Here is a 12,394-nt window from a genome sequence, read left to right as displayed (position 1 = left end):
CAAACCCCACATGTACTCACTATGAAGTTACAACTAACTGAAGGTTATATACACGTGCAGAGAGGGAAGTAGAACTTAACAGAAATCGGGCGGCGCCTGTGGCTCAGTGAGTAGGGCGCCCGCCCCATATTCCCAGGGTGGCAGGTTCGAACCCAGTCCTGGCCAAACTGCAACAAAAAACTAGCCAGGCATTGTGGCTGGCACCTGTAGTCCCAGCTCCTCGGGAGGCTGAGGCAAGAGAATCACCTAAGCCCAAGAGCTGGAGATTGCCATGAGCTGTGATGCTATGGCACTCTACCGAGGGTGACAAAGTAAGACTCTTTAAAAGAAAAACAAAAAAACTTAACAGAAAACAAGCAGGAGGGAGGAGGGGATAGGCAAAATCCTACCTAATTGGGGACAGCGCCTATGGCTCAGTGGATAGGGTCCCTTTTACCGAGAGTGGTGGGTTCGAACCTGGCCCCGGCCAGCTAAAACAACAATGACAACTGCAACAACAACAACAAAAAAAAGCCGGGCGTAGTGGCAGGTGCCTGTAGTCCCAGCTACTCAGGAGACTGAGGCAAGAGAATCACCTAAGCCCAAGAGCTGTAGGTTGCTGTGAGCTGTGACACCAGAGCACTCTACCGAGGGCGACAAAATAAGACTCTGTCTCAAAAAAAAACCCTACATAATGGGTACAGTGAACACTATCTGGGTGACAGGTACACTTAACAACCATGATTCTTAAGCATTATTAAAATGATTCATGTGGGGCCAGGTGTGGTGGCCCATGCCTGTAATTCTGTCACTTGGGAGGCCAAGGCAGGTGGACTGCCTGAGCTCGTAGGTTCAAGACCAGCCTGAGCCAGAACAAGACCCTGTCTGTAAAAATAGCTGGACGTTGTAGTAGGTGCCTGTAGTCCCAGCTACTTGGGAGACTGGGGCAACAGAATCACTTGAACCCAAGAGTTTGAGGTTGGTGTGAGCTGTGATGCCATGGCACTCTACCGAGGGCGACAAAGTGAGACTGTCTCAAAAAAAAAAAAAAAAAATCCATGTAACCAAATACATCTGTACCCACATAATATTTGTAATAAGAAAAAATTCAAAGAAATTGAAGTTAAAATGAAGAATAAAAATAAATAAAATAAAAAAACTTCTTAGGAAAATGAAGTAGAATAAGGTGGCTGCTCCCTGGTCAGCGCGCACTCCATTCCCGGTAGCTGCTGTCATTCTGTATTTAACCCAGGTTTCCAGGGTCTGTGGAACCCCTCTGGTACCCTGACCCCTTGATGCTGTCATTAGGGTGCTGGTAACCCTCAGCTGTGCTTTCATTTAAGTCTTGGACAAATAGGTTGAGGCAGGGTAGGTGGAGGTTTCTCTGGGGTGCCTCAGAGGCCCCCCCGGAACGTGGTGTGTAGCCCCACATCTCAGCCTAAAGCCACAGGACATCAGACAGGAACCTACCTCAGGAGATGATCTTGCCGAAGGAGTTCTTTGTTCTTCTAGCCCAGCATGTTCATCATGAAATGAGGCATTCCTATGGCTGGGCTTGCTCAAGGTGAGCCTATGCCGACTGCTCTCAATCTCCAGTTTTAAAATATGCCAACGGGTGATTTTAACAATTTCATCAAAAACTGTCATCTGGGCCCTGTGGCTCATGCCTACTATACCAATACAGTGGGAGGCTGAGGCAGGAGGATCACTTGAGCCCAGGAGTTTGAGGCTGCACTGGTCTGTGATTGCATCACTGTACTCCAACCTGGCCCCGTCTCTTTAAAAAATTTTATTAAAGTCTCTGGCTTGGTGCCAGCCACATACACTATGGCTGGCAGGTTCAACCCTAGCCCAGCCAGCTAAACAACAATGACAGCTGCAACAACAACAAAATAGCCGGGCATTGTGGCGGGCGCCTGTAGTCCCAGCTCCTGGGAGGCTGAGGCAAGAGAATTGCTTAAGCCCAGGAGTTGGAGGTTGCTGTGAGCTCTGCTGAGGACATAATGAGACTCTGTCTAAAAAAAAAAAAAAAGTTTTTTATTAAAGTCTCGGCACCCATAGCTCAGCAGTTAGGGCGCCAGCCACATACACCGAGGCTGGCAGGTTCAAACCCGACCTGAGCCTGCCAAACAACAATGACAACTACAACAAAAAATAGCTGGGCGTTATGGCGGGTGCCTGAAGTTCCAGCTACTTGGGAGGCTGAGGCAAGAGAATCGCTTAAGCCCAAGAGTTTGAGGTTGCTTTGAGGCCACGGCACTCTACCCAGGACGACATAGTGAGACTCTGTCTCAAAAAAAAAAAAAAAAAAAAAAATTTTTTTTTTTTTTTTATTAAAAAAGTTGCCTGTCCTGGGCGGCGCCTGTGGCTCAGTGAGTAGGGCACCGGCCCCATATGCCGAGGGTGGTGGGTTCAAACCCAGCCCCGGCCAAACTGCAACAAAAAAAATAGCCGGGCGTTGTGGCAGGCGCCTGTAGTCCCAGCTGCTCGGGAGGCTGAGGCAAGAGAATCGCGTAAGCCCAAGAGTTAGAGGTTGCTGTGAGGCGTGTGACGCCACGGCACTCTACCCGAGGGTGGTACAGTGAGACTCTGTCTCTACCAAAAAAAAAAAGTTGCCTGTCCTATTCAAACTACTGTTTAACTTCTAGACTCTACTTTTTCTGTTTGACAAAGTCAGTTCCGCCTCTGCAGCGCTCCACAGTCCTCTCATCCCTGTGTACACTGCCACTTTTGAAGATTCATTTTATCATAGAATGGATTTGTGTCGAATGACCTAGAAGCCTGCTCATTGAAAGTGACTTGGTTCTCTCCTGCCATTTGCTGGTCCGTTGGTGTCTTCAGCCTCTTAACTGATCTGTTCTCCCTTGCCCTGTGTGAAAATCGTCCTCCCCAGTGGGGGAGGCTTTACCCTTGGAGCACCCAGCACCCACCCTGAGCTTCTGCCCCCTTCTGTTTTTGAAGAGAGTAACCAACCTTCTCTTTGGCTGTTTTCTTTTCTTTCTTTTTTTTTTTTTGACTACCCTGTTTCCCGAAAATAAAACAGTGTCTTATTTTAAGGTGTGCTCCCAAAGATGCGCTAGGTCTTATTTTCAGTGGACGTCTTATCTTTCCTGTAAGTAGGTCTTATTTTTGGAGGATGTCTTATTTTCGGGAAAACAGGGTAGCATGCACTCATTTTGATCTGTAGGCTTTCTGATAACTGTTCTTTACATACTTACTCGGCTTCCACATTTATTTCAGCAATGACAATGGTGCTGGTATCTAAATATTCACGTTTTCCATGTTGTAGTGAGCATTTGCATGCTTAGTACCCTGCTAAGTCACCCTGCGATGTACAAAACAGGCAAATCTCACTGTAAGGAATTTATTCTGGCCAGGCGCGGTGGCTCATGCCTGTGGTCCCAGTGCTGTGGGAGACCGAGGCGGGTGGATTTCCTAAGCTCAGAGGTTCGAGACCAGTATGAGCAGGAGTGAGCCAGAGTGAAACCCCATCTCTACCAAAAAAAGCCGGGCGTTGTGGCGGGCGCCTGTAGTCCCAGCTGCTCGGGAGGCTGAGGCAAGAGAATCGCGTAAGCCCAAGAGTTAGAGGTTGCTGTGAGGCGTGTGACGCCACAGCACTCTACCCGAGGGCGGTACAGTGAGACTCTGTCTCTACAAAAAATAAAAAAATAAAAGAATTTATATTTTGACCAGGTACAGTGGCTTATGGCTGTCATCCTAGCACTCTGGGAGGCTGAGGCGGGAGGATTGCTTGAGCTCAGGAGTTCGAGACCAGCCTGAGCAAGAGTGAGACCATGTCTGTACTAAAAATAGAAAAATTAGCTGGGTATTGTGGCAGGTGCTTATAATCCTAGTTACTGGGGAGACTGAAGCAGAAGGATCACTTAAGCCCAGGAGTTTGAGGCTGCATTGACCTATGATGACACCATTGCACTGCAGCCAGGACAACAGAGTGAGACCTTGTCACAAAAAGAAAACAAAAAATAAAGCAGAGGAAAAACCTGGGGGGTAGAGAGATATCCACAATTCATGAACGAGTGCTAGAATCAGTAGTCACTAGTCCCCTCCCTCCTTCCCTCCCTCCCTGCCTCCTTCCCTTTCAATGCTGTAGATTATTGGGCCAGAACTGTCTTTTCTGGGCTTAGGAAGAAGAGACTGGGGGCTTGAGGTGCCATTCCCCCCCTCCAGCCCCACTTCTCGTCCGCATTGAGAAGCTCTTGCTTAAATTTCCCCCTCAGAGTAGAAAGAGCAGGCTCGGGGGTGAAAAGGAGTTTGACTCAGGTCTGCTCTTGCCACCCATGTGACGTAGGGCAAGTCACTTCAGTCCTCTGACCTCCAGAGCCTCTGTCTGTCCCTCCCTCCAAAGCCTACAGCTGTTTGGGAGTGTCCATGTGCAGCCGTGTGACCGTTGGAGGACGGGCCTGCGGGTCCTGGTTTGAAGATCCTCGGCACATCTCCAGCTGGCCCTGGATGTGCCGGTGCTGGTCAAGGGTAGTGAGCTGCAGGGGTGGGTGGGAGGAGGGCAGCAAAACTCTTTCTCTCGTAGAAATGAGGGCTCTAGGTTTCTGCTAGCAGGGCTGATTGTGGCCTGAAACTTAAAGTCATTTTGTGCTTTGGCTCCTCTGGAAAAGCAGCCTTGTAGCACCTGCAGCTGGCTCCACAGAGCTGCCAGCAGGGACAATAGGCCCTTTGCAAACCATGGAGGTGGGCTGGCTGCCTGCAGAGCTGCTGTTCTCAGGGAGCCCTGGCGGCCTCTGACTTGGAGGAATGTTTTTGTCTTTTGCAGATGGAGAAAGATGAAACCGTGAGCGACTGCTCCCCACACATAGCCAATATTGGGCGCCTGGTAGAGGTGAGCTGGCCCTCCGGGCTCTCCAGGAGAGCTGCTCTCCTACGTCACCCGCAGCAGTGACATATGTGACAGTAGCCGCTGAAGCCTGTTTGCCACTGGCTGGCCTTCTGTGCTGCTTTCTTCCAACTCAGTCACAGCAGAGACACGCCTGTGTCGTGCCTTCTTATCTCTCCTAGGCTCCTGCCCCAAAGGTGCCTCTTCCTCTGCCCCCTAAGCCTGCGCTCCCGGAGGACTGCTTAGCCAGCCGCCATTGGCTCTGGGAAGTGCTAAGTCCTGTCTTCCCCCAGTCACCTGGGTGTGAACAGAGACCTGAGCTGGGGAAGGAAGCAGATTCCTGGAACACAAGTGGGGCTCTGGAGTGACTTCACTTGAGGCTGCCTCAGCCTTCCCTGTCACCATGTTAATTTGGAAGGAAGGGAGGGGTTCTCTGGTTTCACAGAATTGGTGGAGGCGCTGAGGGGCGGCAGTGTGGTTTACGCCATCTCCCAGTGATGGCCAGAGTTGGCCGCCCATACCTGGGTATTGGCATCCTCTCTGCCTGAGGCCTGGAAAAGCTGGGAGCACAAGTGCAGATGGGGCCCTCCTGCAGTGCTTGAAGCAGGCGTGTGCCTCCCCCCAGTGGCCACAGCAGGGACTGCAGGGCAGGCTGTGGGACCGGACTGGAGACGGGCAGGAGTCCTAACTTGTCATGTGCTGACCCTTCCAGGATATGGAAAATAAAATCAGAAGTACGCTGAATGAGATCTACTTTGGAAAAACAAAGGACATCGTCAATGGGCTGAGGTAACATACCGGAAAGCACAAGCTTTGGAGCCAGAAAGAGGGATTTTTGAATGCTGATTCTACTAGATAATAGCCATGTGGCTTAGGACCTCAGTTTCCTCATTTGTAAAACAGGCTAAAGTACCTACCTTCTAGGATCGTTATACAGAGTTTGAAAGGTAAAGTGTCTGCTATGCAGTTCACATGTTCAGTAGCTGCCACCTCCACCATTTTTGTTTTCTGGGGCAGATTCACCTTAGTAGCCATTGGTACCTTCATCCCAAGGCCTCCTCTCTGTCCCCCAGTCCCTGCTAAAGAATCTGCCCAGCTCCTTTGGCCCTGGGCCTGAAGGTGGCTCTACACCACACCCCGAGACACTGTATGTGTGTGGGCTGTGGGCTGCAGGGCAGCTGGCCGCCTCTGTCTTGCCTAGCCTCTGGGATGGTAGAGAGTGACGTGCAGAGAGGGTCCCCAGACAGTCGGCCGCGGCTCTGTTGGCAGTGGCCAAGGTCCCATCTTGTGCCCCCATTTCTGTGGTGTTGGCATGAGGAAAAGCTAAGAGGGGCTCTGTGAGAACTCCCAAGTCCATGGTGGATTGAGCAGCCCTGCTGGGGCATGCCACTCCAGCCCTGTTACCCTGAGTGGCATGACCTCCCACACGCAGTGGTAATGTGTTCTGCAGTCTCTGTGCGAGGCCGGGAGGTGTGCTGTGCCCCCCACGGCTAGCCCTCTAAACCCTGCTCTGAGGTGTGACTTCACAGCCAGCCTGAAAGGAGAGGCAGAGAGTAGGTCTCAGGGCTGCCCCAGCTGGTGGATTTGATGTACTATGTCACCTGTTCTGCAGCTTTAAAACAGAGGAGTCCGGGTGGCACCCGTGGCTCAGTGGGTAGGACTCTGGCCCCATATACCAAGGGTGGTGGGTTTGAACCCAGCCCCAGCCAAACTGCAACAAAAAATAGCCAGGCTGGGGCGGCGCCTAGTGGCTCAGTTGGTAAGGCACCGGCCCCATATACCGAGGGTGACGGGTTCAAACCTGGCCCTGGCCAAACTGCAACCAAAAAATAGCCAGGCATGGTGGCAGGTGCCTGTAGTCCCAGCTACTCAGGAGGCTGAGGCAAGAGAATCGCCTAAGCCAGCGGTTCTCAACCTGTGGGTCGCAACTCCTTTGTAACAATGAAAATACATCATGCATATCAGATATTTACATTACGATTCATAACAGTAGCAAAATTACAGTTATGAAGTAGCAAGAAAAGTAATTTTATGCTTGGGGATCCCCACAACATGAGAAACTGTGTTAAAGAGTCGCAGCATTGGGCGGCACCTGTGGCTCAAAGGGGTAGGATACTGGTCCTATATGCCGGAGGTGGCGGGTTCAAACCCAGCCCCGGCCAAAAAAAACTGCAAAAAAAAAAAAAAAAAGTCGCGGCATTAGGAAGGTTGAGAACCACTGGCCTAAGCCCAACAGTTGGAGGTTGCTGTGAGCTGTGACGCCATGGCACTCTACCGAGGGCGACAAAATAAGACTATCTCAAAAAAAAAATAATAATAATTAAAACAGAGGAGTCCTCCTCTTCAGGCTTTGTCTTCCTGAATCCCTGCATCATCCATAGCAAATACATCCACTCACCAGCCTGCTAGGAAATGGGAAGAGAAGAGGCAGGACCTGTGGGGGGGGGTTGAGTGCCTGAGACCACCACCAGTGTGACCTCTGCAGTGGAGACGCCACTGGGCAGCCTTGGCCTCGGCGTGTCCCCCCAGCCGCTGTCCCTCCCTGGTGTCCCGTATTCTCGTTCCTCCCTCTCTGCTTCACTCCTCTCTGAACACTCTCTAGATCTATTGATGCTATCCCTGACAACCAAAAGTTTAAGCAGTTGCAGAGGGAGCTCTCTCAAGTGCTGACCCAGCGCCAGATCTACATCCAGCCTGATAATTAAGCCAATCCAGGTACCCGCCTGAGGGGCGTGAGACCCTTCCCACTAAACAGGACTCACCAACCCGCCGGGACCCTACCGGTCCGGCTGTCGCTGTGCAGCCATTTAAACCACCACTAACCCTATGTCTGCTCAACAGCTGGCGAGCGGCCCGTTACCGTTCAGCCTCACCCCGCATACCACAGACACCTCTCACGTGTGGTTGTGTGCTTTGTACCCTGCGCAGAGGCTCGGGGTGGGCTTGGCTTTTGGAGGCCCGGCCCTGGGACTGACCTTGCCACCCAAGGAGCAGCCACTTTTGCACACTGGATGCCCCCTCTTCTCTACAAGGGATCCCAGGAGCCAAGTCAGACCCCTTCTCGGGGGGCAGATTGAACGTCTGGGATTGGCTGACTTGGAGGGGTGCCCTCAAGCACTATCTCTGAAGATGGCCCACAGAGTGGGGCCTGGAATCCCCCGCCTCCCCGCCCGGCTGGCCAGTGCACCTCCAGCCCAATTGCTGCTGGAGCTGCCCAGGGCACCTAGTGCCCGCCTGCCTGGACCAGGGTAACCTTCCACCCCTAATGAGCTGCAGCTGTTTCTTCAAAGAAGTTACGCTGATGGAAAGGAAAATAGTCTTGCTTGTTGGTAGTGGCCAAGAACCATGAGTTGAGCTTGTGACAAATATAAATGTAGGAAAACAGCTTCCCTGGAGAGGAGGAGGGAAACTGTAAAAATAAGGCATTTGGAAACCCATCAGGGTGGGGCTCATCAGAGATGAAGGGTTGGGGGCCACCCCCCGTGCCCAGGTCCAGGGGCTGGACATGGAAAGCCCCACCACCACCCTAGAACAAGTACAGTGGGGCACTTATGTAACCAGACAAGAGCTGTTCTGAGCCCCCCGGGGGACTTGAGTGCCCCAGCCTGTATGTGCCTTTTTAAGGTGCACCGTGATGGTGCAGTTCCCCGGCCAGCCACTGGCGGCATCCCAGCATGGAAACCCCAGTGGGCAGTGGTTGCCGGTATGCCCAGGACAGTCCTCCCTCCCACAGTGAGTTGAGTGCTGCCTCCAGGCACTGTGTGGAAGTTGCTTGACAATGACCTTCCCAAGCCCTGTCTCTCAAATGAGCTCTGCTCCTTATGCCTTCATCCATTCCAGGTCTAACCTGATTTTAAGTCTGGACCTTTTAAGCCTCTAACCTGATTTTGAGTCTGGACCTTTCCCCTTTGTGGGGTGGGGTTGGCTGAACATAGCCCAGGCTGCGAGCTCCGGGGGCCGCTGCTTTGCCACTCTGTCTCCCACTCACAGCGTTAACCACCATTGTGAGCTTTGCAAGAATCCTGTGAGGGACTGGCTGAGGCTTGGAGCTGGAGTGCCACCAGGGCTGATGTCCTGATTTTGCCTATGGCCACTGCTGAGCCAGGGGCAGTGCAGGGCAAATATTCAGAAGCACGTGTTCCCCCAGAACGTCATCTGTTCCCAGATGGCTCCCAGGTCTCATTCTGCTATCCTCCAGCAGGCTTTCCTAGGATTCAGTACCCAGAGATAGTGTGGGTGTTGGTGCTTTTCCTGGATCCTGCTGCATTTTACTTTATCCATTTTCACATTTGGGGAATTTGTTGTTCTGATCCATCCTTCACCTTTCACATTCAGCGTGACTCAGACTTGGCTGAGCATCCCATCCATAGCATTCCTCTTAGCCTTCTGCTCTCTCTGTTCCCTCTCCACTGTTTTAAAAAAAAAATTATAAATAGTTTACTAAGTTCTTAGTTAACCAGTATGTTGGGTAAGTTTGACAAAATGATTGTTCAGGGGATTGCTGGGGGCATTTCTCTAAGCCTCGGTTTCCTCATCTATAAATTGGGTAATAGTTAAAACTCCCTCAAGATGCTTGCAAAAATAATATGTTTGGAAAGCACTTTGTAAGCTGTGAGATCTCCAGAAACCTTAGTAGCTTCTAGCTTTGTTGAAAAGTGTCCACCACACAGACAAACACGGTTACCTTGACTGTTTCCCAGCAAATCCAGGATTAGCAGCCAGGGTCCCGGGGCCACTAAGCCCTTTCCTGTGGTACCTTTTGAAATCTCGGCTGAGGGATTTTATGGTTCAAGTTAGCAGCCAACGGAGCCTCTGCAGAAGCCTGAAAGCCCCATGTGCTCATATGAGCAGAGAGGCCAATTCTCACACGGGGGGTGGGATGCCACTGCACCCTCGCTGGGGGTGAAGAGTGAGCCGCCTCTGCTGGACAGGGATGAAGCAGAGGGAAAGCTTCTAGAGGGGCCCTGGTAGGCCCACAGTCCTTACCTTTTTAGCACTTGGCCTGAGTTGCCAGCCCGAAGCTGCCTCCTGGTTCAGACTGCATTGGGGCCTGCACATATAGGCGCGGGCTTAGACTTCTGGTGACTGTAGCCGGGTTACCTGAGGCCTGGGGCAGAAATGAGCATCTGTCCACGTAGGTCCTGTGCTTCCTCCAAGCACCCCTCTATGGGGATGGCCAGGTGCCCAGCCTGGTGACCCTGAGCCTCACCAGGGGAGATTGATCCCTGCAGCAAATCAGAACCAGGCACCACATGCCAGCCCCTTGCCCTGTTGTCACCACAGCAGCTCCTGTTGGGTCTACTGATAAAACCTTTCCTCCCTTGCAGGTCTGTGCAGACTTTTGCAGACAAATCAAAACAAGAAGCTCTGAAGAATGACCTGGTGGAGGCTTTGAAGAGAAAGCAGCAGTGTTAAACCTCTCTTCATGCTAACCGGACACGCCATGCACTCATTAGATTCCTTTCTTAGAAAACTCGTTTTCTGCTCCCTCTCCCTTGTCCCTTCCCTCCCCACAGGTCACATAACAACTTGCATCATTGAGACTGCACAGCGCCATCTCCCCCTGAGAATAAAGCCCAATAAACACCCTTCTCCAGCTCCAAGGCCTGCTTCCCACCACATTTTGCTATTGAAACTCTTCGGTATTTCCATAGAGACCGTGTGTTTTTTTTGTTCACCGGGGCCCTCCCCACCCCACCCCCTGTCTTCCACACCCCCCCCCATTTATAGGCATAAAATACACTTGTCAGCCTCCCCTTCCCTCCCACCTTTTTGTTACATTGGTGTAAAAAATGTAAAACAAAAAAATTTTATGAAATAACTGTGGTGTGTGAAAGATAGAAGAAAAACTGGAAATCTGATTCCATGTGTGTTTGGGAGTTGCTTGGGGTTGGGGTGGGGGGGACAGCTCTGGGAGAGAGGTGGGGCCCTCGGCATTGTCCTGCGCAGACCTGCCCCTGTCCCGCGGAGACCATGGTGTGGGGGTCAGGGTGGGGGCTGCCGACCGTTCTGCAATTCTGGCCAGGTGCTTTTCTGTCGATTTTTATGGAATGCAAAGGAGTTTTTTGTTTTATTTTGTTTTTTTTGTAAAGCTTAAAAGAAAATCTACATCTTATACTTGAGCCTCCATACTTAAAAAAAAAAAAAAAAAGGAAAAAAAGAACAAAAAAATCAATAAAAAGAAACTGGGACACCAGTTTTTGCTGGCCTTGTGTTCCTTCTCGCCTGCGTCCTTTCCAAGCACATGTGGCCCCGGGCCTGAGGGGGGGGCTCGTGTGGGCAGAGGATGTGCCCAGACCCTGGCCCTGCCACGGGCCATTCTAGGTCACGCCCTGTGTGAGGAGGGGGGAAGTCCCTGTCCTCCCCGCTGTCTTGTCTGTGGTTTCCTTTTTTCTTCCCGGGAAACAGCAAGGGTCAGGGGACCAGCAAGCGCCTACTGTGTGTGGGCACAGCCACACACACATCATGGCCGAGCTCCTCTTGTCTATGAGAGGAGGAGGCTGAGGCTGAGCGTTAACTTGCCCAAGGCCTCACAGCCGTCCCTGCTGTCTCCCCTCCACGCTTACCAGTGAGGGTCTGAAGCAGGTTTCAAAGTCCCTGCTGCCCTGGGCTCAGGGACCCGACAGCAGGTCAGTGGGGCACACACCCTGGCTAGCCCACCTGGTTTGAGGTCCCCTCCCCTGGTCTGCTGCGTCTTTGTGGAGTGCGAGTACCACAGGAGACAGAAGAGGAGAAAGCGCCTCGCTCAGCGCTCCTCATACCCGGTGGAGAACAGAAGGGCGCTGGGAGAACGCAGGGGCTGTGGGAGCAGCTGCCCTGGAGCCATTCCTCCCATGTCAGATGGGGATGCTGCAACCTCAGGGAAAGAAGACTATTCAGGACCACGCGGGAACCATTGCGGCTGGGAAGAAAGATTGGGCTCAACTCCAAATACGGCCTGGACAAGTAGGGATTTATAGCCAAGTGCAGGGTGGGGGCCAGTGGGTAGACAATGAGTGAAAGGAAACCTAAGGGGAGGGGACCTGGCTGAAGACAGGCCAGGGTGCAGAGTCACCATCTGGAGGAGGCCGAGGAGGAGGGACCCGAGGAGACACTGAAGGTGATCAGATGGCAAGAATGGGACCTCTTGCTAAATGGACTTGGCTAGGGGGTGCTGAAGCTGGATTTTACAAGGAAATGCACAGATGGGCCTAGGGGAACATTCAGAAGCCTGACTAACGTTGGACGGAGCAAATAGTCCTTGTCAGTTGTCACTTGATCCGTAACAAGAAAAATCTGGACACGTCAGAGAACAGGTTGCAGGGAAAACAGCTCCCCTGAAATCTAGTGAGAAAGGCACAACAGAAAACGGAATGATTTACTACCCTGAGCAAAGCTGCAGAGCTGGGACCAGGAGATACAGGTAACTATACATGACATGACCCGCTGAGGGCTGAGCCTGTGCAGAGCAGCGGCAGTAAAGCCTGGGCTGCAGCCTCAGGGAAGGAAAACCGCCAGGTTCCAAAAATAATGCCACAAGAACCAGAAGTTGTGACTGTGATGTGTGCTGGGCCCGATCTTGCTGTTCTC

General features: G+C 52.0%; 1 protein-coding gene across 3 annotated transcripts in view; it reads left to right on the top strand.

Moving 5' to 3' along the window:
- Positions 1–11,019, top strand: part of CAPZB (capping actin protein of muscle Z-line subunit beta) — a 143,116-nt gene extending 132,097 nt beyond the window's left edge. Inside the window, exons 5-8 of one of the 3 annotated variants that reach the window (XM_053575705.1) lie at positions 4,766–4,831; positions 5,538–5,614; positions 7,428–7,540; positions 10,153–10,188. In XM_053575705.1, the coding sequence (XP_053431680.1) occupies positions 4,766–4,831; positions 5,538–5,614; positions 7,428–7,530 (246 nt within the window). In that variant the 3' untranslated portion in view covers positions 7,531–7,540; positions 10,153–10,188. Of the gene's footprint in view, positions 1–4,765; positions 4,832–5,537; positions 5,615–7,427; positions 7,541–10,152 lie in introns of all 3 variants that reach the window. The other 2 variants (XM_053575703.1, XM_053575704.1) reach the window with 2 other exon arrangements.
- The last annotated feature ends 1,375 nt before the right edge of the window (positions 11,020–12,394 follow it).

Source organism: Nycticebus coucang, chromosome 22 (assembly GCF_027406575.1).
Source record: "Nycticebus coucang isolate mNycCou1 chromosome 22, mNycCou1.pri, whole genome shotgun sequence".
NCBI classification, from domain to species: Eukaryota; Metazoa; Chordata; class Mammalia; order Primates; family Lorisidae; genus Nycticebus; species Nycticebus coucang.
The sequence above is the reverse complement of the archived record's forward strand: the minus strand, read 5'-3'. Positions and strand labels throughout refer to the sequence as shown.